At 50.7% G+C, this 21,384-nt stretch overlaps 10 protein-coding genes across 10 annotated transcripts; 6 read left to right on the top strand and 4 right to left on the bottom strand.

Moving 5' to 3' along the window:
* Window positions 1-452: 452 nt before the first annotated feature.
* Window positions 453-1,586, bottom strand: MRS44_008885 (uncharacterized protein; the record flags this gene model as incomplete). The annotated part of the gene is made up of 3 exons (XM_065621099.1): window positions 453-518; window positions 602-1,247; window positions 1,327-1,586. 3 exons carry the CDS (start codon window positions 1,584-1,586, stop codon window positions 453-455), a joined length of 972 nt encoding a protein of 323 aa, XP_065477171.1.
* Window positions 1,587-2,263: 677 nt separating this feature from the next.
* MRS44_008886 (uncharacterized protein) lies at window positions 2,264-3,435 on the top strand (the record flags this gene model as incomplete). The annotated part of the gene is made up of 4 exons (XM_046283661.1): window positions 2,264-2,271; window positions 2,318-2,630; window positions 2,714-3,169; window positions 3,217-3,435. 4 exons carry the CDS (start codon window positions 2,264-2,266, stop codon window positions 3,433-3,435), a joined length of 996 nt encoding a protein of 331 aa, XP_046132342.1.
* A 244-nt stretch (window positions 3,436-3,679) lies between these two features.
* On the bottom strand, window positions 3,680-4,716 carry MRS44_008887 (uncharacterized protein; the record flags this gene model as incomplete). Its single annotated transcript, XM_065621100.1, has 4 exons — window positions 3,680-3,976; window positions 4,026-4,239; window positions 4,287-4,608; window positions 4,662-4,716. 4 exons carry the CDS (start codon window positions 4,714-4,716, stop codon window positions 3,680-3,682), a joined length of 888 nt encoding a protein of 295 aa, XP_065477172.1.
* Window positions 4,717-5,575: 859 nt separating this feature from the next.
* On the top strand, window positions 5,576-6,920 carry MRS44_008888 (uncharacterized protein; the record flags this gene model as incomplete). Its single annotated transcript, XM_065621101.1, has 5 exons — window positions 5,576-5,749; window positions 5,795-5,899; window positions 5,946-6,340; window positions 6,396-6,463; window positions 6,523-6,920. 5 exons carry the CDS (start codon window positions 5,576-5,578, stop codon window positions 6,918-6,920), a joined length of 1,140 nt encoding a protein of 379 aa, XP_065477173.1.
* Window positions 6,921-7,946: 1,026 nt separating this feature from the next.
* Window positions 7,947-8,273, top strand: MRS44_008889 (uncharacterized protein; the record flags this gene model as incomplete). The annotated part of the gene is made up of 2 exons (XM_065621102.1): window positions 7,947-7,954; window positions 8,081-8,273. 2 exons carry the CDS (start codon window positions 7,947-7,949, stop codon window positions 8,271-8,273), a joined length of 201 nt encoding a protein of 66 aa, XP_065477174.1.
* A 634-nt stretch (window positions 8,274-8,907) lies between these two features.
* MRS44_008890 (uncharacterized protein) lies at window positions 8,908-10,731 on the top strand (the record flags this gene model as incomplete). Its single annotated transcript, XM_046280080.2, has 2 exons — window positions 8,908-9,466; window positions 9,515-10,731. 2 exons carry the CDS (start codon window positions 8,908-8,910, stop codon window positions 10,729-10,731), a joined length of 1,776 nt encoding a protein of 591 aa, XP_046132345.1.
* A 450-nt stretch (window positions 10,732-11,181) lies between these two features.
* MRS44_008891 (uncharacterized protein) lies at window positions 11,182-13,187 on the top strand (the record flags this gene model as incomplete). The annotated part of the gene is made up of 2 exons (XM_065621103.1): window positions 11,182-11,247; window positions 11,862-13,187. 2 exons carry the CDS (start codon window positions 11,182-11,184, stop codon window positions 13,185-13,187), a joined length of 1,392 nt encoding a protein of 463 aa, XP_065477175.1.
* Window positions 13,188-13,300: 113 nt separating this feature from the next.
* On the bottom strand, window positions 13,301-15,911 carry MRS44_008892 (uncharacterized protein; the record flags this gene model as incomplete). The annotated part of the gene is made up of 3 exons (XM_065621104.1): window positions 13,301-15,224; window positions 15,273-15,594; window positions 15,641-15,911. 3 exons carry the CDS (start codon window positions 15,909-15,911, stop codon window positions 13,301-13,303), a joined length of 2,517 nt encoding a protein of 838 aa, XP_065477176.1.
* Window positions 15,912-16,697: 786 nt separating this feature from the next.
* Window positions 16,698-17,959, top strand: MRS44_008893 (uncharacterized protein; the record flags this gene model as incomplete). The annotated part of the gene is made up of 2 exons (XM_065621105.1): window positions 16,698-16,796; window positions 16,856-17,959. 2 exons carry the CDS (start codon window positions 16,698-16,700, stop codon window positions 17,957-17,959), a joined length of 1,203 nt encoding a protein of 400 aa, XP_065477177.1.
* Window positions 17,960-18,068: 109 nt separating this feature from the next.
* Window positions 18,069-20,296, bottom strand: MRS44_008894 (uncharacterized protein; the record flags this gene model as incomplete). Its single annotated transcript, XM_046269727.2, has 2 exons — window positions 18,069-20,113; window positions 20,170-20,296. The coding sequence occupies 2 exons, from the start codon at window positions 20,294-20,296 to the stop codon at window positions 18,069-18,071; spliced, it is 2,172 nt and encodes a 723-aa protein (XP_046132349.1).
* Between the last annotated feature and the right edge of the window lie 1,088 nt (window positions 20,297-21,384).

The following is a 21,384-nucleotide window of genomic DNA, read 5'->3' on the forward strand; positions in this document are numbered from 1 at the left end:
ACGTCTCGGATTCTCGTGATACCTCCACTCTACTCTCAGAGTTTTTGGCTTGGCTTGAAGATGTCGTTTCTCCTCCTGTCATGCATGGAAGGGTTGGGTAGTATGATTCCTTGGAAATGGCTACTAAAGTTGGTTCACTTGATACTAAACTCAAGACTGAGGCCTTGGTCAGATGACAGCAGTGGGTGCTACAATGAGGAAATAGCATGAACCACTACTGTGTTTCATCGGGATCTGTTCATATTTACTCATAGTGTTGTTACTTGAAACGTTCATTGCGTTAGAGTTCAGGCAACGAAATTCAACTATCGTCATGGTCACAATCGTCGATCATCAGACACTTTCAAGCACAACTCATATGGCACAGTGTAGGCATCAGAACAATATTCTATTCTGTGGGTTCTCAAATCTCAATGGCGCTCGCTTAGTTACTCGTGATCCGTCATGACATCTTACAGGAGGTTGATCAGCTCGTTGGCGATACTGTGGGCGTTGACACCAAAGTCCTTAGGGATGGTCTACAGGAATCGTTAGCTTAGCATCCTAGAAAAGGCTCACTGAGATGAGCATCTCGTAGTGAGTACATAACACTATAACATACCTGAAGATAGAGAATGCCACCCTCAATGACAGTCTCGTTATATGACCTCTTTAGCTCACTCACGACACGGACGTGAACAGCGCTCTCCTCCACAGCCTCGACGAGACCCTCCTGAAGCATCTCGTCCTGGTCAAACTTCTGGTACTCAAGGTCAGAGACCAGACCCTGCAGGTACGACAGGTGAGTTCGACCAAAGATGTCCTCCCAGCCATCCTGGGCGTTGGAGTCAGCCTTGAGCTTGTTAAAGTTGTCCTCAAAGTTGGGCACGATGGCGACGTCCTTGCCAAAGATCTTGTTGAGCTTCTTCTGGACCTCGGGGAGCTCCTTTTCGTAGTCGTTCCTGATGGAGGCCCGGGCAATGTAGCTCATGGGTCTGTCGCCGGTGGGACCCTCGTTGAGGGCCTTGATGAGCTTGCTGCTCTCAGCGGCGTAGCTGGTGTTTGTGCCCAGGTTGCCCTGGGTGAAGAGGATGACCAGCTTGCCCTCGGGGGTCACCTTGACGCCGCAGTAGGAGACGGTGTTTTCCTCGTCAAAGTCCATGGTGAGGACATGGGCCGAGCAGATGTTGTTAATCTCAGCCTTGGGGCCATCTCCTCCGTTGGAGTCGATAAAGTATCGCATCTGATACTCGACACCCTCAACGTAACTAAGTTGGACATGTTAGTGGACAACTGACTCTCAAGAGAGGGGCAAGAAGTGATGAGTTGAAGTGAAAAAGGTCTTACCTATTGATGCAGTCACCAAGAGAAGTGGATGCCCACGAGTCTGCCTCGGCGTAAGGGTACAGGGCCTTGGGGTCAATGTCGATGGTCCATGACTCTCCAAGGAGATCTGAGAGCTTCTTCTCCCACTCCTCCTTCTTGTTCTCCCAGCCATCTCGGACTAGAAGACTGTTAGCCCGGTTCTTTATCAAAGTGTAGTCAAGGGGACGTACTGTTCTTGCGGACAGCAAGAGGGAGCTTCTCGGCGGGGGGAGACGAGCCATGTTGTAAGATATTTCGTTAAAGGTCTAGAGAAGATCTGGAGGAATGAGGTTGGAAGGATGATGGGATTCTGGAAAAGTCGGTGACAGCTGCGACATAGAGTCTTTTATGGACCGAGATGATAGCTTGATGAACCCCTGAGCTCGACGAGCTTCAACAGCTGCCCTAGGCAATATGCCAACATCTGCCTAGCCAAGGGACGGGTCGTTCGGCAACTTCTGACTCGGGTCTAGAATGGAAAATTGTAAACGCCGGACAACGCCTCTGGTCCTCCTGCATTCGGTGTGACACCATCACCAACCTCCACGTGCGGGCAAACATTTGACCTTGGGCTGACAGCTAGCTGAGGTGCAATTTCCACGCCTGCCAAGCCCCAAGAGCCGCTTCCGGAGGCAGCTGCACCGAAGGGCTATGATCAATCTGCCTTGTGCCTGTCCCAAGGACGCCACAACGCCCAGCTGAAAGTTAGCGCCGAATGGAGAAGGGCTGGCTCTGGAGCGGCGTGAAAGCCCACAACGCGGGGCAGCGCTATGGGCAGACTGGGGTGTTTTCAGGGGTCCAGGTAGATTAGGCGGCGTGATTGATAATGTCGCGGTGAAGTTGTTTTGTTGGGGGAGGTCTTTGTTGTTCTCGACTATCAATGTTCAGAAGCTGGAAGTGAAGTGCACTATCTCTAAACATGTCTCTGTGAGTTGTCCTCCCCAGAGGTGCTTCCATCTACTGACACATATAGACCGTTGAAGGCCAAGGTCTCTGTCAGAGACAACTGGACAAACCCCGATAGTCCTGCGCAAAAGGCCATTAAGGCCCTTAAGGAAGTGCTCGGCCTTGAGGTTCACTGTGAGCCCGAATGGCCGATTCTTGTCTCTGAGCTGGATAATGTCTGGGAGGACAAGAACCAGCTCATCGCCTCGGTGGTGTCTTTTCTGCAGACCTGGTTCCAGGTTCTGACCGAGTTGCTCGACGACGAGAGTCAAGAAGAGTGGGCTGATAAGCTGTTGACCAAAATCAATGAGCTTTGCTCTAGGCTGAATTTGATTGTTGAGGTAAGTACAATAAAAGTCTTGGAATAGATTTCAAACAGGACATGGCGTGCTTCAATAACAAGACGGCTAACATGGCAACATAGATTTCCGAGAGTGAGCATGCCTCTACACAATGGTCCGATGGACGTCTAGGCTTTGTGCTTTCTCTCCCCAACACTCAGGTCTACCAGCCAGCTCAGTTTGCCGGCGTCTTCAAAGAGCAGCTCCTCGACTGCTTCGAAGCCAAGAAGCCCTCCAAGCCACTACCCATTCACTCCACCACCGGAGACGAGTGGGCTGACGTCGGCGTCGAGGAAGCCGTAGAGCAGCCTGCGAAGCAGCAACAGACAAAGAGCCAGCCATCGACTGTGGATTATCTACCTGATCCTAACACCATGCCCAAGCCTGGCACTCTTCTCCAAAAGACTCCTTACCATCTCTTTGTCTATGCGGCTGGAAAGAACAAGATCGAGATTGAGTGTAGTCACAGCCAGACCCTGGAAGTTCTGTCCGAGTACCTCAAGAGATGGTGCAGAATCAACCCGAACCTGACGACCAAGGTAAGCAACTACCCATTCCAAGGTGATGTGCTCTCTAACATGACCAGCCCCCTGCGGTAGAGATCGAGCTGAACCATGGAACTTCTGGCTTTGGAGTGACTTACGACAGACTCACTTTGTTCTGTGAGAATCGGTATGGAAGCGTCTTTACCATCTCGGCTACCATGATCTTGAATTTGGTTGAGGGCGTTTTTGGTTATCAGCAGGTTTATAGCGACGCATGCACTTGGCATTATCGCAGGGACACGCCATTCAAGAAGGCGTAGGATACAACTTTTTGTGAATTTAGTAGTACTGTAGTAGATGTGTAAATGATAGTTGTTTCTCTTTGATAATCAAAAGACGTTCCTCGTCATGGGGGACAAGAAGTGAAAGCAAGCTATCTTATCAGATGGGTATTTCAAACTTTGTCTCTTGGGTGTACTAAGAAGTCGCAGACTCTTCAAGTATGAATCATCACTTGTGATATTTTCATGAACTATTCAGAGAGCTCTTGACGCTAATAACCAACTATGTACGCATTCCCTTCTCCTTGACCTCGCCAAAGAACTTGAGCTCCTCCGCCATGGCGCGCGTGCCTTGATCCAACGGGCCTACAGTTGGATACAGAGCTTCGAGCCCAATCTCGCGCACATTGACCGTCTGCTCCTCCTTTGTTCCGATCATCATGATCTCTACAATGTTTCCGTCGCCGTACTGGGGCTCCTGGAGAACGCGCATAATCAACTCGGCGCAGTCCTCTGGCTTCAAGGCAACATCGCCCGGTCGAAGTCTGTCACGGCAGTATTCCTGCTCAAAGATGGGCGTCTGTTATCGTTAGCATCTGTAGCGGGGTAGTCTAGCATGGAAGACGTACAAAGCATGGTCCTGGGCAGACAGCAGAGTTTCGGATGTTGAGGGCCCTTCTCAGACCAGACAGAGACTTGACCATGCTGACGAGAGCTGCCTTGCTTGCAAAGTAAAGGGGAGCCTGCATGGAATGCATGTAGCCACCCATACTAGCAACCCAAAGGAGGTTTCCCTCTACCTCTGGGTTCTGTTGCCAATAGTCAATGGCGATCTGGGACAGCCTGATTGGGCCGATAGTGTTGATGGCGAAGCTTTTATACTGGCCCACCTTGGCATCTTCAGGGTCCTCGGAGAGGGAGAGATACCCGGCGGCTTCCAGAAGGAGCTTGAGGGGGGCTCATAGACTCCAGCACTGTTGACGACAATATCAATTCGCCCAAACGTCTCGAGGGCTGTCTTCCATAGCGCACTGATCTGGGTCCAGTCGGATATATCAGTCTCGCAGAAGACGAGGGATGCCTTGTTGGGTTCTTTAGCTGGATGGGGGTACTCGGCGACCAAGGGTTCGGCCTCGGGTCGGAGGCGCAGGTCGGCGATTATGACGGAACACCCAGCTGCGAGGAGCAATCGGACAGTGGCAAGGCCGATACCTGAGATGGGGATGAGTCTACACGAGCAAATATCACATGCAGAGACAACCAACCGGAGCCGCCTCCAGTGACTACGGCAAATCGATCCTTTACAGTGTAGGCGGACATGGTTGCTGGGGAGAGAAACGGGGGTTCACAGGGGGAAGCTGATCAAACAGAGAGGAGCTTCGACAGTGCAGATAGCTTTCTCTTTATAAGGGATCATCGGGGTCATGGGCTGTGAAGCTGGCCGTTACAGGAACCCGGCCGCTCAGGGTCGTAGCGGTGAAGCCCCTGCATCTTGTTTCGACATGGGAGATGGCTCGCCTACGTTCCCCAAGGTAGCAGTGCAGTAGCTCTCGTCGCTTTGCCAATACGAATATTGGAAGCAGACGGATGGCCCCGTCGTTGGCCCTTGCTAGCGGGGAGATCAACAAGGTCGTCGGACCATGCCAAGGAGACAGTTCTGGGGTTGCTGTGCCCCTGGGAATGTTTTCTCGGACGAGCAGAGGAGAGGACTTGAAAGGTACGAAACGAAAGAGGTACAACTCACAGAGAAGGTGATCTTTTATCTGATTGATGATCAATTTCTGTCATATGTAGGACAATTTCGAAGTAGCTAGCTGGTCATAAGTGGTCTGATTAACCTCCAAAGCCGATGCCACAAACGGGACGGGAAACAATGCCTAGCCTCCCCGCGCAATCTTGGCCCGAGGAATCATCCTGAGACGAGACTAGCGTCCCATACTCGACATGTAACGGCCAACAGCAGGTCACATCGCGGACAAGGTAGGAAACTCTGATCCTCGAGGAGGTACGAGGGTCCTGGTTGAAGAAAAAGCAAGGGGCTAAGATTCTTGCATGATTAAATCTGAGCCTGACAGCGTGGATTTGTTTTAATCTATTCTCAGGGAACCATTGAGTATGAACTCTATTCTGGCAACTTTTGTTCAACACCGGCTGTCTGGTTTATCGACAGATATCTGCCATGGCTGAGGACGTGGGTTGGGAACCCGTTGAGCCCAAGGGCCTGGCTCTCGGGACGTACGCCACGACGGTTATCCTCTCGGTTCTCTGCACGATTGTCGTCCTTATGCGGACGTTTGTCCGAGCGAGGAACCGGTGCCTCGGTACCGATGACCATCTGATGGTCGCGGGATGGGTAAGCCAACCAACACTGATCCTTTTCTTAGCTGACTTCAAGTAGGCATCCTACATTGTACACAACGTTATTGTGATAGTTGGATGCCATCGCGGTATTGGTACGGTCCGGAGGAAGCTCACCGATGCTCAAGTTCGAGAGGGCATGAAGGTTCGTCGCGTCGATTCGGTCGATATATACACAACCACCTAACGAGATCCGACAACAACAGTATGTCTTCCTATGGCAGATCTTCTACGCCGCCACGCTCGTATGCGTTAAATCGAGCATCTGCGTCACGGTCCTACGAATAGCAACGGGGAAGGTATACGTCTGGCTACTGCGAGGCCTCATAGGCCTGTCCATCCTGATGAGCTCGGTCGGATTCATCGTCATCATGGTCCAGTGCCAACCGGTCGAGGCGTTCTGGGATCCGTCTAGGGGGAAGTGCATGAACAAGATCCTTCCCACTATCCTGACGTACGCGGCATCGGCTGCTAATGTCATTACTGACTTTGCGGTCGCGACTATTCCCATGGTTCTTGTGCGAAAGCTTCAGATGAGGTCCAAGTTGAAGCTGTACGCGCAGCTGATTATGGGTCTGGGAGTGTTGTGAGTTTGGGCCCGAGTTTCTGACTACTGTCCATGACTGACGAGGTGATTGTAGGGCGTCGATCGCCAGCATTATTCGAGTCCCATATTCGAACGCATATCTTCAACCTTCGAACTTTGTGTGTACGTGCCGTCCCGTCTCCCTAGAGTTTAGTAAACAGCTAATCAGCATTGGCCGACAGATTCAGTTGCAAACATCATTCTCTGGACTGTGGTAGAGTGTGGAGTAGGCATCATCGCCGGCTCCCTCCCATCACTCAGAGCATTCTTCAAGAGCCTCGCAAAAGATAAGAGCACTCAAGAGTACAGCGGATCTCACCACACCGACCTCTTGACCATCGGCCGTGTGCGAGACAGGCAAACGCGGTCAGGCCGCTCCCATGGGATAGAACTAGGGCCTGCTGCCACTGCCACTGTTGACTATGGTGATACCAACCAGGAGCGAGATGACGATAGTACTCGCCATATCATCAAGGTGACGAGGGAGTTTGGGATGGAGCGGAGTGGGAGTGACGAGGAGGAGCTGTACCAGGAAACAGAGACCAGGGATCCAAGGTTACAAAAGGGAACGATGGTGTAGAAAGGAATAGACTATAGAGAACGCGACAAATTGCTGGCCCCTGTTACCTAAATGCCTTATTTAAGTCTTGGAAAAGATGAGATAAATATTGAACAAACTTTGCCTTATTTTAGGTTATTTCTCTTTATTCTTAGATTACTCTTTAATCACAAGATGAAGAGATACTGATGAGGATTTGCCAAGGGTAGGAAGCCATCCTCAGCCTTCTAAATGCAATCGGTGGGGGATTTGTCGCTTCTACTCAGGTTTTGAAACTGCATACACACAGACATCTCATGAATCCGGCTAGTTGTTGACCCGTCGCCCATTTCTTTTTCGTAGATGTTCGACTGCCTGGTGATGCTATGCTCCTTCGCATTGACATGCCACTCCTCATCCCTCCTTTTCTTCATGGGATTGTTTACCTGGAAATTGCTCTCACGACCATCCGGAAATAATAGCTTACCCCCTTCGGTTGATACCTCTAAACCTATTTCCAAACCATTAATCACAACTAAAAACAGAAAGAATAGATATCAAAAAAAAGTTACCGATCACAAGAAGAACGCAGCCAAGCAGTGCCAATGCAACTGCGTAGCCACTCCTCAAGCCCTCCTCTGGGACTCGAGGCCTTGGAGCCTTACCAAAGGAAGAAGGTCCCAGGTTTGGTTTAATAACGGCTTCCACATCAAGAATAAGTCTGTGGCCAGCTTCGATTCTGTCTCAGACTGTGGGACGTGGTGCTAGGCAGGAACTCCCTCAGGTTATCTACTGTATGTGCTGTAACAGCAACTGCTTAGAGTGGATGATTTCAGGGAGCAGGATTGACCAAGCCATCTAGCCATGGTTATCAAATCGGCGAGGTAGTAGCAATGGTTCGTCATTGCGTTTAGGAGGGTCAGGCATAGTAATTCGCACTTGAACTTTCAAATGTTTCATTGATGCCATGGAAAGTGCCTTCTTCGACCAGAAACATGGATATTTTACCTTCATCCTGGCCTTGTTTTGCTTCTTCTTTTCTCTTTTCTCCTCAATCGCATCATCATCATGAAGCTGTGAGTCTACCTTGCACCTCATTCATCCACGTCTCTCTCCATCACCTACCCATATCCCTCTCTCTCATTCGTCCAGTTTTCATCTATCGTCCATCCACAGCATCAATTAATACTGACTTTCATCAGCTTATTTATCGAGAAGCGCGTGGGGCCGCAGCAGACGCACCGTCGCCGGCAACCACAACAGCAACCACCACCACCATCACCACCACCATCATCATCAACAACGACGCCGGAAACCTCCTCCGGACCCGCACTCCGCCGTCCGCCCAATGGCGCCTCTGACTGCCGAGGCTCGAAGGCGGTCCGTCGCTCTTAAAAAGAAAAAAGAGGAAGAGAGAGAGGAGGAGAAGGACAAGGAGAAGAAGCGGCGTTTTTTTGCCTTCTTTTTATTTATTTTTTTTTAATCGATTTTTCGTTCTTATTCTTGTTCTTCAATGACGTCTCCGTCATACATTGGATCAAAGAACACACAAAGAGACACGCAGCAGCATGTTCTTTTGGTCATGACTTTTGTCTACCTATATCCCAGGATCACTATCGTGCTCGTGAAGACTCAATGTTGCCCATCTCCACTTTGGCTTTCGACCACGTATTCCTGGATCGCGACGCGACATAACTAGGTACCTAGGCATGGGGCCGCTACGAATAAAGATTGGACATCGGTAGATATCTTGGAATATGGCTTTTGAAACAGAAACAGCGATTACTATGCTTGGCTTTCGTCACCGAGTTATAGATGAAATACCCGGTTAGCGCTAAGCCCCAATGTAGTCGCACGCTGCGGTCCGTCCTTGAATGTCGTCCAGCGACAGGATGAAAAGGCTGCATGCCAAGGAAGATACCCTGCTGAGATAGGCAATATCAATTTATCTATATATACGCGCGTCCTCCGAGAGTTGGCAGTTGGTGTTTCCAACTTTCTCACAAACACTACATCATCATCTACTATCATGACTTCTCCTGACTACATCATCGTCGGCGGTGGCACATCCGGTCTCGTCGTTGCAAACCGCCTCTCTGAAGATCCCAATGTTCAGGTCCTGGTCCTCGAAGCTGGTGATGACCTCACTGCTGACCCCCGCGTCAACATCCCCGCCTTCTGGACCGCCCTTCTTGGCTCTGATGCCGACTGGCAGTACCATTCGACTCCCCAGCCAGGTCTGAAGAATCGCTCTGTCAAAATTCCTTTGGGCAAGGCCATCGGTGGTTCGTCCTCTCTTAATGGCCAGGCTTTTATTGCTCCCGCTCAAGCTGATATTGATGCTTGGGAGAAGCTCGGCAATGCTGGCTGGGATTGGGCCAGCTTGGTGCCATATTACAAGAAATCATATACCCTTCTGCCGCCCAAGGATCAGGCGACGCTTGATCATCTGGGAATCGACTGGATCAATGACGAGTACAAAGGCACTTCTGGCCCCGTCAAAGTGTCCTTTCCCGGTGTTCTCGAGAACCCTCTCTGCAAAGCGTGGATTGAGGCATTCCGAGACTTGAATAAGATCACAACTGGCGGTATGTTAGTGAGCTACTCTCCTGCCGCCTTTTCTAACATATACACAGATCCATTCTCGGGGAACTCAATTGGAGGATACAGCCATGCAGGAACCATCGACCCAGAGACCAAGACTCGAAGCTATGCTGGCTCTGCTTACGCATTGCCTGCCCTTGAGAGACCCAACTTTAAGATTATCACGGGTGCCAAAGCCCACAAGGTACTGTTCCAAGAGAGTCCTGGTGGGGTTGAAGCAACAGGAGTGCAAGCCGAAATCAATGGCGAAATCAAGACATTTACTGCTGCCAAGGAAGTAATCGTTGCATCGGGCACTTTCAACACTCCCAAGCTTCTTGAACTTTCGGGGATCGGAGGAAAGGAAGTACTTGAGAAGCATGGAATTCTAGTCACTGTCGATCTCCCTGCCGTAGGAGAGAACCTTCAGGATCACGTCATGACGGGAGTTAGCTACGAAGTGGTCGACGGCGTCACCACCGGAGATGCCCTCCTGCGTCAGGAACCAGAAGCTCTCGCCCTCGCCCAAGAGCTGTACGAGAAGCATCAAGCTGGCCCCTTTACCGTCGGCGGCACGCAGTCTCATGCTTTCATGCCCAGCCATGACTCTACCAAGGAGCTGCTCGACAAGTACCCGCCAACGCCCGAGAACCAAGATTACTACAACGCTGTCCGTTCGATTCTCGAGAAACCTGACGCCACCTCTGCTGCATGCTTCCTGTTTCAGGTACAGGCAAACCTCCATGAGGGCGGAAAAAGCTTTGTCGGATCGTCGCTAATGCCCGAGAACTTTGCCTCTCTCGGCTGCTTCCAGTCTCATCCTCTTTCTCGTGGAGCAACTCATATATCATCAGCTGATGTCAATGCTGTGCCTGACATCGACCCCCGTTACTTCTCTCACCCGGCTGACCTCGAGATTCTGGCTCGTCATGTCCAAGCCCTCGAGGATCTCCGCCAGACCAAAGCATTGGGGGCTTTCCTTAAGCCTGACGGGAAGCGCAACCACCCTGATTCATTCCACATTGGAACTCTGGAAGGGGCCAAGAAGTACGTTCTCGATACAGCTTCTACAACGTTCCATGCTTGCGGTACGGCAGCCATGTTGCCCAAGGAGAAGGGAGGTGTCGTGGATACCAATCTAGTTGTCTACGGCACAAAGAATCTCCGTGTCGTTGATGCTAGCATCTTTCCGCTTATCCCTCGTGGAAATATCATGTCTTCAGTGTATGCCGTGGCTGAGAAGGCGGCAGATGTTATCAAGGGCGCTTGAAGTGAAATATTCTTGAAATAGAAAGCTTGTGCATCGCAAACAGCCAACCAGACGTTTATATATTCAATAGAAACACGTCTTTAGGAAAGGTCAAAGAGATGAATGCAAACCTTGATGAATTTTCGATTGGGTATATGTCCTGTACTCAGGTGCCAAAACCCAGAATCAACAAACAAGTAGAATGAGCCTTCTTCAAGGGTGAAGCGAGCCACAAGGTGATCGCGTTGACGGAATGAAACTATTTCTTCCGCCAATGATCAAACAGTCTCTGTCAGCATGTGAGATGTTGGAGTTGGTCAAAGCGAGGATGGAACCCAGGTGGAAAAAGGAAAATTGACCTTGTAATGTAAGCATTATACGCAAGAGAAGAAAAAGAAGAGGAACCAAACCAACCGAACGTCGCCGTTTTGGTACCAGCTACAGTAAATGTGAAGTGGAGATAGCTTCAAAATGCTAAGCGAATCCTGCGAATACGAGTACGATAGAAACCCGAACCCGTATTCGGATTTCGGCTTGGTAAGACTGGATCTATCATCTCTTACTGCACTTGACAAGCATAGGATCAATACCAGCACACCGATACTAGACGCTTACGCCGAGAGACACTCATTGGCCAATGCTTCGGTTATCTCGTAGAAAATGGAGTATCAGAGGCGCTGAGGATGCTTCAACACTGACCCGCGGTAATCCTTGGCTGGGAAGCAGGGGGTTGGTCAGAGTGTTGGAGGATGAAGGGGGAAACAAGAGAGAAAGAGCAATTTCTGGCTTTATCACAGCTTCTTTGGTTCTTTAAAAACCCTCCGTGTTCCTCGTCTCTGGTAATTCTTCATCCCGCCAGCAACTCCTCCATCAAGCCCCTTGTTTCTAGCCCTGATGCTTACTCTTGTCTCGTACCCAGTTTGGGCCATTGCGGCGTTTCTTGGAATCATTCTCCTCCATGTCTTGCGACAAAAACTCTTTCGAAAGGCGAGAGAGCCACCGCTCGTCTTCCATTGGCTTCCCTTCATCGGCAATGCTGTGTCGTATGGACTGGATCCGTGTAACTTCTTCATGAAGTGCCGGGAGAAGGTAGTGCATCAACATTGACCTTACGGAAGCCTTCACTGACTGTTTGTCTGTCTCTTCTCTAGCACGGCGACGTCTTCACCTTTGTCCTCTTTGGCCGCAAGATTGTCTGCTGCCTCGGAGTCGAAGGCAACGACTTTGTCCTCAACAGCCGACTCCAAGACGCCAACGCCGAAGAGATCTACGGTCCCCTTACAATTCCTGTCTTCGGTAGCGATGTCGTATACGATTGCCCCAACTCCAAGTTTATGGAGCAGAAAAAGTTTGTCAAGTTTGGCCTCACGCAAAAGGCCCTCGAGTCCCACGTCCAACTTATCGAGCACGAAGTCCTCGACTATATCCATGCTGTGCCAGCTTTCTCTGGAAGCTCGGGTACTGTCGACATCTCCAACGCCATGGCTGAGATTACAATCTTTACCGCTGCCCGGTCGCTACAAGGAGAAGAAGTTAGGAGGAAGCTCACGGCAGAGTTTGCTGCCTTGTATCATGACCTCGATCTTGGCTTCAAGCCCGTCAACTTTCTCTTCCCCTGGGCTCCGCTACCTCACAACCGAAAACGAGACGCTGCTCATGCCAAGATGAGGGATATCTACATGGACATTATCAACAAGCGAAGAGCGGAAGGGGGTGATCTGGAAGAGTGCTCTGACATGATTGCCAACCTGATGAGTTGCACCTACAAGAACGGACAGCCGGTTCCTGACAAGGAGATTGCTCACATGATGATTACTCTCCTTATGGCAGGTCAACACTCTTCCTCTTCGGCTAGCTCCTGGATCATGTTCCGTCTTGCTTCACGCCCTGATATTGCCGAAGAGCTGTACCAGGAGCAACTCACCCACCTCAGCGTCGACGGCTATCTTCCACCTCTTCAACATTCAGACCTCGACAAGCTCTCCCTTCTCCAAAATGTGGTTAAAGAAACCCTTCGCGTTCACTCCTCTATCCACTCTATTCTACGCAAGGTCAAGACACCCATGCAAGCGCCTGGAACTCAGTACACCATCACCACAGACAAGGTTATCCTGGCTTCACCTACTGTGACAGCTCTCAGTGAAGAGTACTTCCCTAACGCTAGAACATGGGACCCTCATCGATGGGACAACAAAGTCAAGGAGGAAGTTGCTGGAGACGATGTGGTGGATTATGGCTACGGAAAGGTATCCAAGGGAACAAAGAGCCCATATCTGCCCTTTGGAGCTGGTAGGCATCGTTGCATTGGAGAAAAGTTTGCCTATGTCAATCTGGGCGTTATTGTTGCCACCATGGTGCGCAACTTTAAGTTGTCTACCATGGATGGCAAGTCAGGGGTTCCTGCAACTGACTACAACTCTCTCTTCTCCAGGCCGGTACAGCCTGCCTATATCCGATGGGAGCGACGCAAGGAATGAAGCTGTTATTGATGTAGTAGTGACTGATCAGAGACGGAGAGCTAGGCAGGGGGCAGAGAATATTAACAAATCTACTATTGGCATTCTAGATTTCATTGAAACTTTTATAGCGCTTAAACATCCATATGTGACACCCAAATTAGCACACCAAAGTCAAATTCCCCTTTCGAAGCCACACGAGTTGCACAGGCGTAACAAGGCCCTCCGCCCCTTCTCACAACAGCATTCCTCCCTTTTTCTGCGCACCAGGCTCTTGCCATGATCTCGCCCCCGTTACAAGCAGCGTTGATGACTATCAAGCGTCCATCCTTGTTGTTGCCGTCAAAATCCTTCATCTGGTGGACGGGTATCACGACAGTCTGGTTCTTCTGGACTTCTCGGGCATGCACTTCGTGACCACCGCTCTTCCCTCCGTGACAAGGTGGTAGGGATACAAAGATTGGGTTTGTGAAGAGGGTATATGTGACGACCTTGGTCAACGGCACTAACTTTCTGATGACGAAGCTAAAGTCGATGCTGGCCCTGTATTCGACGTTTCTCTCGTTGGCAGGGAGGTGAGGGTGGATCTGTTTGAGTCTGATAGCCTTGACGGCAACTGGTCTCAAGTCTTGGATGCGAGGATGAGGTATTGTCACCCATTGCTTGTCGTTGGTCATGTCATCAGAATAGGTCCATAGATCCTCATCAGGGCTGGGTCGCCAGCGTGCCAAGTGGTAGTCAGGGCCCCTTGAAGCGATGCCAGAAGATTTGAGGAGATCAACGGGCTTAGCATCAACCATCATACAAGCCGATGACTTCTTCTTTGACATGGGGTGATCCACGACAACAGGTGGACATGGTCCAACCCAGCCACAGAGAGATGTCACCCCTGACCAAGCCCCAAGTACTCGACCAAGCACACTTCTCGATCTCCAATAGGAGCATTGAGGAAGAGACAAACCGTGCTGATAGGACTCTGTCAGGCGTATTTTGGAGATGGAGGGTGACATTTCGATGAGACATGACATGAGTTTCAGTGCCACCCACTTCCCAGGTAGTGTGAGGCCGAGCAACCAGTCCTGCATTAGACACGAGACTATGGCGCCGGTGGTTGTCTTTTTCCAGGCATCCTTCGCGTTGGCGCGTAACTCGTCCAGATATGGCCACCTGATGTGTTGAGCAAAGCAGATCAAGCCTTCCACTTGTGCTTCATGGCAGTGAGACTGGAGCCGGGTTGGATGAAGGAAAGTGTCCCACTGCTGATCACCCAGGGCCTTGAGAGCCTTGTCCCTAGAGACCTGATCCTGCTCAGGCTGCGGGCTACTCAGCTCTTCAACTCTTGCTTTCGTCTCAGCAAGGTCCTGTTTCATCTGATCAGTGGTTTTAGAACCAGCAAGTTTAACCGCATGTTCATAAGCCGCCAAGGCTCTCACGTCGTTTCCACCCTTCTTCCAAGCCGCAGCCAGCATATTCCACGCATGGACATTTTTGGGATCCAGTTTCGTAGCAACAAGGGCGTCCTGGGCTGCATTTGCCCAGTTGCCAAGCTGCAGGTCCGCAACAGGTCGAGCAGCACGGTATGTGGCCGAACTCAAGTCCAGCTCGATGGCCTTTGTGTAGAACTCCTTGGCAATCTTCCATTGCTTCTCTTCAACCGCCCTGTCGCCTTGTTCTTTGTGATCCTCTGCCCGAGCCTTCACCTCCCCAGTGGCAGCTAGTTTCCTCAACCCTGAAAGGTTAAGAGGCATCTCTTCCATCACGACTTCAACGTTCTGAAGCCATTGGTCTTGGATGATGAGAGCGGCAAGTACAGAGCGTGACAACTCAGAACTGGACAATTCAGGCGGGTTTTCCAGGTCGAGTGCGAGTTCTCTAGCAAGGATGATTTGCCATAGCAGATGCCATTTACCATGGTCTGCATTCTTGAGGCTTGCCCACTCTGACGAAATGGAGGACTTGGTTGTAAAGTCCGTGAATATTTCGGTACGGTTGAGTATGTGGCAAAGAGAACCTGGAGACTGGGATGGGTCTTGATTCGTCTCATGTTTTGGTTTGCACCTGAATGGTCAGTGACCCCTCAAATAGTTTGGACAAAGATGTACTTACGCAACAGCTGTAAACTCTTCCAGGTCTGTCTTTCTCTGATCCTCACTTCTTTCATGAAGGCGTGTCCCTCTTCTCACCTCGTCGATCCGCCTTAGGATCTTCTTCTCCTCCACGCATTTGAATTTCGCCTTCTCAGCTTTTCGAGGTTCTTCGACTTGTCTGTTGGCAAGATACTCGGCCTCCCAGCATTCGACTCCAAGGCCTTTGGCTGTCACTGTACCCGGAATGGCTCCAGTATATCCTGGTTCTGATTCGGCATCAAGCATGATGCTATCTTGGCCAATGCCATTGCCGTATGTCTTGCGACGGTAAAGACCTGGCTCTATTAGATTTGCCATATTCAACGTCCAGATAGGGGGTAAACAAACTGAGTGACTCGTGAGGAAGTCGACGCGCCTCAGGTGTGGTATCATTGTCTTCTCCTTCCAAGAAGACATCTGCCTCCACCTTGGGTGATGAACTCGTACTTGCGGAAAAGTCAACACGTAGACTTCCCTTGGTTTTAGCCTTGACAACTTTGGCAACCTCTTGGAGTCGATTCTTCAGACGGATAGCATCCTCTGAAGTTGTCTGTTGGTTTTTGCAGGTCGAATCCACAAGCTCTTCGTAGATGGCCCACAGTCGTTCAACTTGGGCCATTTTGAAAAGTTGAAAGCCCAGCAGGGGGTAGACGGTCTCGAAATAATGGAATGAATCATCTAGACGGGAATAGGAGGAGGAGAGAGCATCATCCACAAGGGGATATCGGGCTCTGGATGTAAGAACGTCGCCAAGTCTGCCAAGCTCAGCGTGATGCCGTTTTCCTGCTTCCTTGTTAGCATAGCCACACTCAACCGAGATGTCGGTGCATGGACGAGAGGGCAGGCAAGACGCGATCTAGCCAGTAAACAGCTGATGCCATCCCCGTTTTAAAGAGGAGAAGATTGTGGCAGTGTAAAAAACACATGCAACGCCATGTCTTGGCATTTGACTGTGATGGCAGCGGCGCCTGATTTTGCTGGATGCATCCAGCGATCACCAAGGTTTTCAAAGCTGGTGGATAATATGACGTAAGTGAAAACCAGTCGATAAGGTGTAGCAGATTCACCGGTTGAACAATCTCGTATAGGGTGATTTACTTGACCATGTAGAGGAGAGAAATCCTAGGTTCCAACCAACAGACAAAGAATTATAGTCTTGAGATAGGAATGCAACTGACTCAAGTCCTCAGCCAAGATCAGGTGAGCCTGTGTCATGCAAGATTACCTAATACACTCGGCCAACCTCCACGTCCGCCAAGGCTGCGATACAACCTCCCTACCCACCTCTGTAGCATCCATAGTATCTATGGCCTCTTCGTGACTATTCCCTATTCGAGGTTCTCTGTATCTATGCCCGAGACATGCCACGTCTGTATCACACCAAATCTAAAACAGGCTGTGCGAGATGCAGGTCACGACGCGTCAAGGTGAGATCCATATTGAGCTCCAGACTGGCAACCGAGTCACTGACACTATGCAGTGTGATGAAGCCAGGCCGGTTTGTGTAAGTTTCGCTACACAATACCAAGGTGTCTTGTGAATTGACGGTACTGTGTCACCCAGGGCGGCTGTCATCGACACAAAGTCCACTGTCACTACGATCGTGCACCCCAGCCAAAGACAGGGACACCCTCAACCGTTCCGGCAACTCCAGTGGATAATGCCAGTCCCGCTCCGCCAACCGAAACCCGCGAGCGCCGGTATCTCGAGCTTCGCCTCTTGCATACTTTTGTCGCTGACATCTGTCCACACACCGCGGGAACGCACCTCCCCGTGCTCCAAAACACATGGGTAAACGAGGTGCCACGAATGGCTCTGGAACATGAACCCCTGCTCAACGCCATCATGTCGATATCCTGTCTTTACCTGCTCACCCAAGGCAGAGACACTGATCCGGAGCTGGAACTACATCGAGCCAACTACCTCGAAGCGACGGTGCAGCAACATCGCGAGACTCTCGCAAACATGACGAAAGAAAATTCAGACCCAGCGTGCTTTGTCTCAGTCCTTCTCACCATGGATGCTTTTGCGAACTTGAGATTCCGCCAGCTGGAACCATACGAGCCCCCTCTTCACTGGCTTCAAATGTCTCGAGGTCTCGGTGGTGTGTTCCAGCAGGCCATAGAGCTCCTAAAGGACAATCCAGGGGCCAAGATGCGGTCTCTTGTAGACACGGCTGGATCCTACGTGAAACCAGACGTTGTGTTTTGCAAGTCTAACCGAGAAGGTCTTGAGCATCTCCTCCACTTCCGGGAGGGTGAGATACATGACGAGAGCGATGTCACGGCGTACGAGAACGTTGTCAGCTACATCGGCTCCGTCATACGGGCAATGAGATCTAGTGAAGATCCCAAGATGATCAGTCGGAGGTTGACGTCCTTTTCTGTGATAGTTTCTGCACGTTTCATAGAGCTGCTACGCTTCCAGAAACCGCGTGCTTTGGTTTTGTTGGCGCATTTTTTTGCTTTGGCTAGTTGTGTTCGTTATACATGGTGGGTTGGTCCATCACCTGGAAGAGAAATCAGGGCTATACAAGCTCAACTTGGACAAGAGTGGCAGGCATTGATGTCCTGGCCGATAGAGCAACTAGAAAAAGAGCCATATGCTCCGGACGAGAAGGACAGGGCCCCCTGGCCAGAGGCAACAGCGGTGATACCAAGTGCTTGATAATATAGGCTGGGGTTTGTTTGAAAGGTTTTAAAATATTCACTTATGACTATACAAACATTCTTTCACTATATACAAGAAACCGCTCACCATATCCCCAATCTACTCATTACCAAAGCTCACATGTAGGTTTCTTCTGAGGACAATTAAACGCTTTGAGGAACCCAGCCGAGTTCTGCAGCGTCAACATAATCCTCGCATCATTGGGACTGTGCACATCCTCAGACAACAACTTGACCTGGTCGTCTGCTGGAATATTCTTGCAAAACGTCTGTCCCCACTTGACAAAGAACAGCTGCGCGCCCGTAAAGTCATCCAGGCCAGGGAGTCTCTTGGCAGGTCCCTTCTCCTTCTCCCACTTCTGCCACGCGAGATAGCTTGACACTACACCACCGGCATCGGCAATGTTCTCGCCTAGTGTCAGCTCGCCGTCGACGTGGAGCTGGGTGCCATTGGGCGCAGTGATGGTGAACTTGTTATACTGCTCAATAAAGCACTCGGTCTTGTTCTCAAACGCCGCGATCGACTCCTTGTCCCACCATGTCGTCATATTACCTGTGGCATCAAAGAGACGGCCCGTGTTGTCAAAGCCGTGAGTGATTTCATGGCCCACGACGCTACCCATACCTCCATACAGGAGATATGAGGGAAAGTCGACGTCGTACACGGGAAACTGCTGGAACCCAGCGAGAAGAACAATAGCGTTGAGTTGAAAGTCCTGGTAAGCGTTGGCAGCCAACGTACTCATCTCAAACTGACCACGGTCAAAGGGCTTTCCGAGGGATTCCCAGTTCTTAGCGATGTTGACCTTGGCAAAGCTCAGAGCGTTGGCAACGTATGACGACGTGACTTCAACACCGTCGTAGTACTTATTGATAGCAACAGGATCGACCGCATTCGGGTCTGTAGGCAAGCCAATCTTGTTCGTCATGGCGTGCAGCTTCTCAGCAGAGGCCTTCTTAGTCTCGTCAGTAGGCCAGTCTCTCGTCTCGAGACGCTCCAGGAACGCCAACTCCAGAGAGTCGACGAGCTGAGAAGTCAAGTTATGAGCCTCGGGAGGGTAGTACTTGTCGACAAAGAAGCGGGAGAGGATCCAGGTCAAGCCGGTAGGACCAACCAGACTCTCGGCCGCCGGGTTGACGGTGACCCATTCAACTCCAGAGTCGAGGAAGTCGACACACCGCTGCCAGCGAGGTGCAGGGCTCTCGGGATCTTTGCCGAGTTGCTTCTGGAAGAAGGCGTTCCAGGCGTTTGTCAACTCCGTCTCGACATATGGAGACAGCGCTGTAATGGCTTTCCAGACGAAAAAGGTTTGAATGACCTCGGCAGGGGTCTCAGAGAGGACCTCTGACAGGGTTTTGTAATAGCCCTGAGTCGAAAAGGCCACCTTGTCCGCCCTGTAGCCCTTGGGTGCAAGCTCCTTAACCACGTACTCATAGTTTAGCTGGGGAGCGAGCTTCTGGATGTCCTCGATGCGAAATAGCGGGCTCAACTCATCGGGGTTGTCATCCTCGCTTGCACGAGAGAACACCCTCAGCATCTTGACCTGTAACTTGACAACCGAAGTCATGAGAGCATAGGCCTCCTTGACGGTGGGCTTGGCCGGGTGCACAGCGGCAAGGAGGGCGGCAGCGAGGTCGAGATACTCAAGAATGCCCTCCTCTGTGTCGGGGATATCCACGGTGCTTGGAGGATTAATGACAAGGAGAACCTCGTCTGGGTCGATCTCATTTTGCTTGTGCACGAACCTCTGAGTCGTCTCGATACCCAGACTTTCAAACAAGACAAAAGTCTCACCCAATTCCTTGGAGTAATCATGAGTCTCGTTCTTGCCAGACTCTTCAGTAGCAGGAAACACATCCACAACAGTCTCGACAAACGCAGACAAGACGCTGAGGTCCTCCTCCTCAATGGCAGTGTAGTTCATGCAAACGTTGTAGGCGTCCTGGATCTTGGCAAAGTTCTCCTTGTCGGCCCGGGACTGCTCCTTGGTCAGGTTGACCGTGATCCAGCCAGCGTCTTTGCCCGTGGGGTATTGACTCTCGAGGATGCGTTTCACGGCGCTGAGGACAAAGTCGCGCGTGACGGAGATGCCGTTTGTTCGTGTTTGGCCTGCAGGAATTTCATTTCGGGCGGCCCAGTTGCCACAGACGTCTATATCGACCAGGTTAGAGTTGCAAGGCATATGGGATCGGTTGGAGGTAGCTTACACTGGTCGAAATCCGTGCAGGGATCAATCTCGGTATAGTTGAGGGCAAAATTCCCTAGAATCTCTGATGCAATGTGAATACATGCTGGAGTTGTGCAAAGACTGCTCTCGCCGTAGCTGTCTGCCATAGTGATGTCTCGAGCGGCTACCAAACCGCGAAAACACAAGGAGAAGAGGATACGAAAAGACCCAAGAAGAAGGGGAGCAGGATCAGCTTAAAACACCACCCAGAAAAAAGCCACCAAAAAAAAAAAACTTCAATTCATAGGCCATGGCATTCTCTGGGCTTTCAGCAGGCTGGTCAATGTGCATAGCCGGGGGGTCATCGCTGGCAGTGCATCAGCACCAGCCCGCTGCCTGCTGTGCAACGAGACCGGTGTGGCCAGTCGTTGGTAACATGGGGCAGTCTAGGCGCCGCAGATCAGGCTGTGCAACATGTGTAGTCTTCCCAGGCACGCCAAGCTAATTGGGTTATCCTTGGCGACAATCCCAAACTGGGCTGTGGACATCACGAGATGAACCATTTCAAGTCCTACCTGCTTCTGGGCATATGTCAGCCATTGGCGCTGGCTTCTTGGCTATGCCACAAGAGGCATCGTGAGATCTCTGAGCTGAGATTCTAACCTCAGCCCCCAAGCTCCGTCTGACGATGGAGGCCAAAGTCAATTGATAATAATAAAACGAACTGCCTCTTAAAATAATTACATGTCATCTCAAGTCAGCAGTAAAGATGCGAGCTTGTCGCCACTTTTGCTCTAGAACGTGTTGTGATGACAGCCAGCCACAGATTTCAACGAGGCGTTTTATGTGTCAAAGATGGAGCTAGAACCAAAAGTCCAAATTCAATCCCGGAGTCTCTCTTCCGGGGGTATATATAACTCTAGTTTGCCTAACCGTCTTGAATGCCTCGGCTCTCTCTTGCTTTGGAGCCATCGCAGCTTTATACCGCTTTGAGACGGAGATGCTTGGAGTGGCTGAGAGACGAAGCCACGTCAGACGAAACGAGTCAGATGCCCAAAGATCTTCAGGTTGGTTCTCGTCCTAGTACTCTTCAGCAAGCTCGTCCAGATTCATTTTTGTCTGGAAGCTCTGCCTTGGCGCTGATTCAGGTCTTGGACTCTTGATTCGAGGCGTATAACCGACCTTATCCGCCACTCACAAGCTTCCTCGCAAAATCTATCAACCATGATACTTATCCAAATGAAAGAAGTGATAC

The sequence above is a fragment of the Fusarium solani genome (assembly GCF_023522795.1).
Source record: "Fusarium solani strain SB1 chromosome Unknown bctg00000005, whole genome shotgun sequence".
Classification (NCBI taxonomy): domain Eukaryota; kingdom Fungi; phylum Ascomycota; class Sordariomycetes; order Hypocreales; family Nectriaceae; genus Fusarium; species Fusarium solani.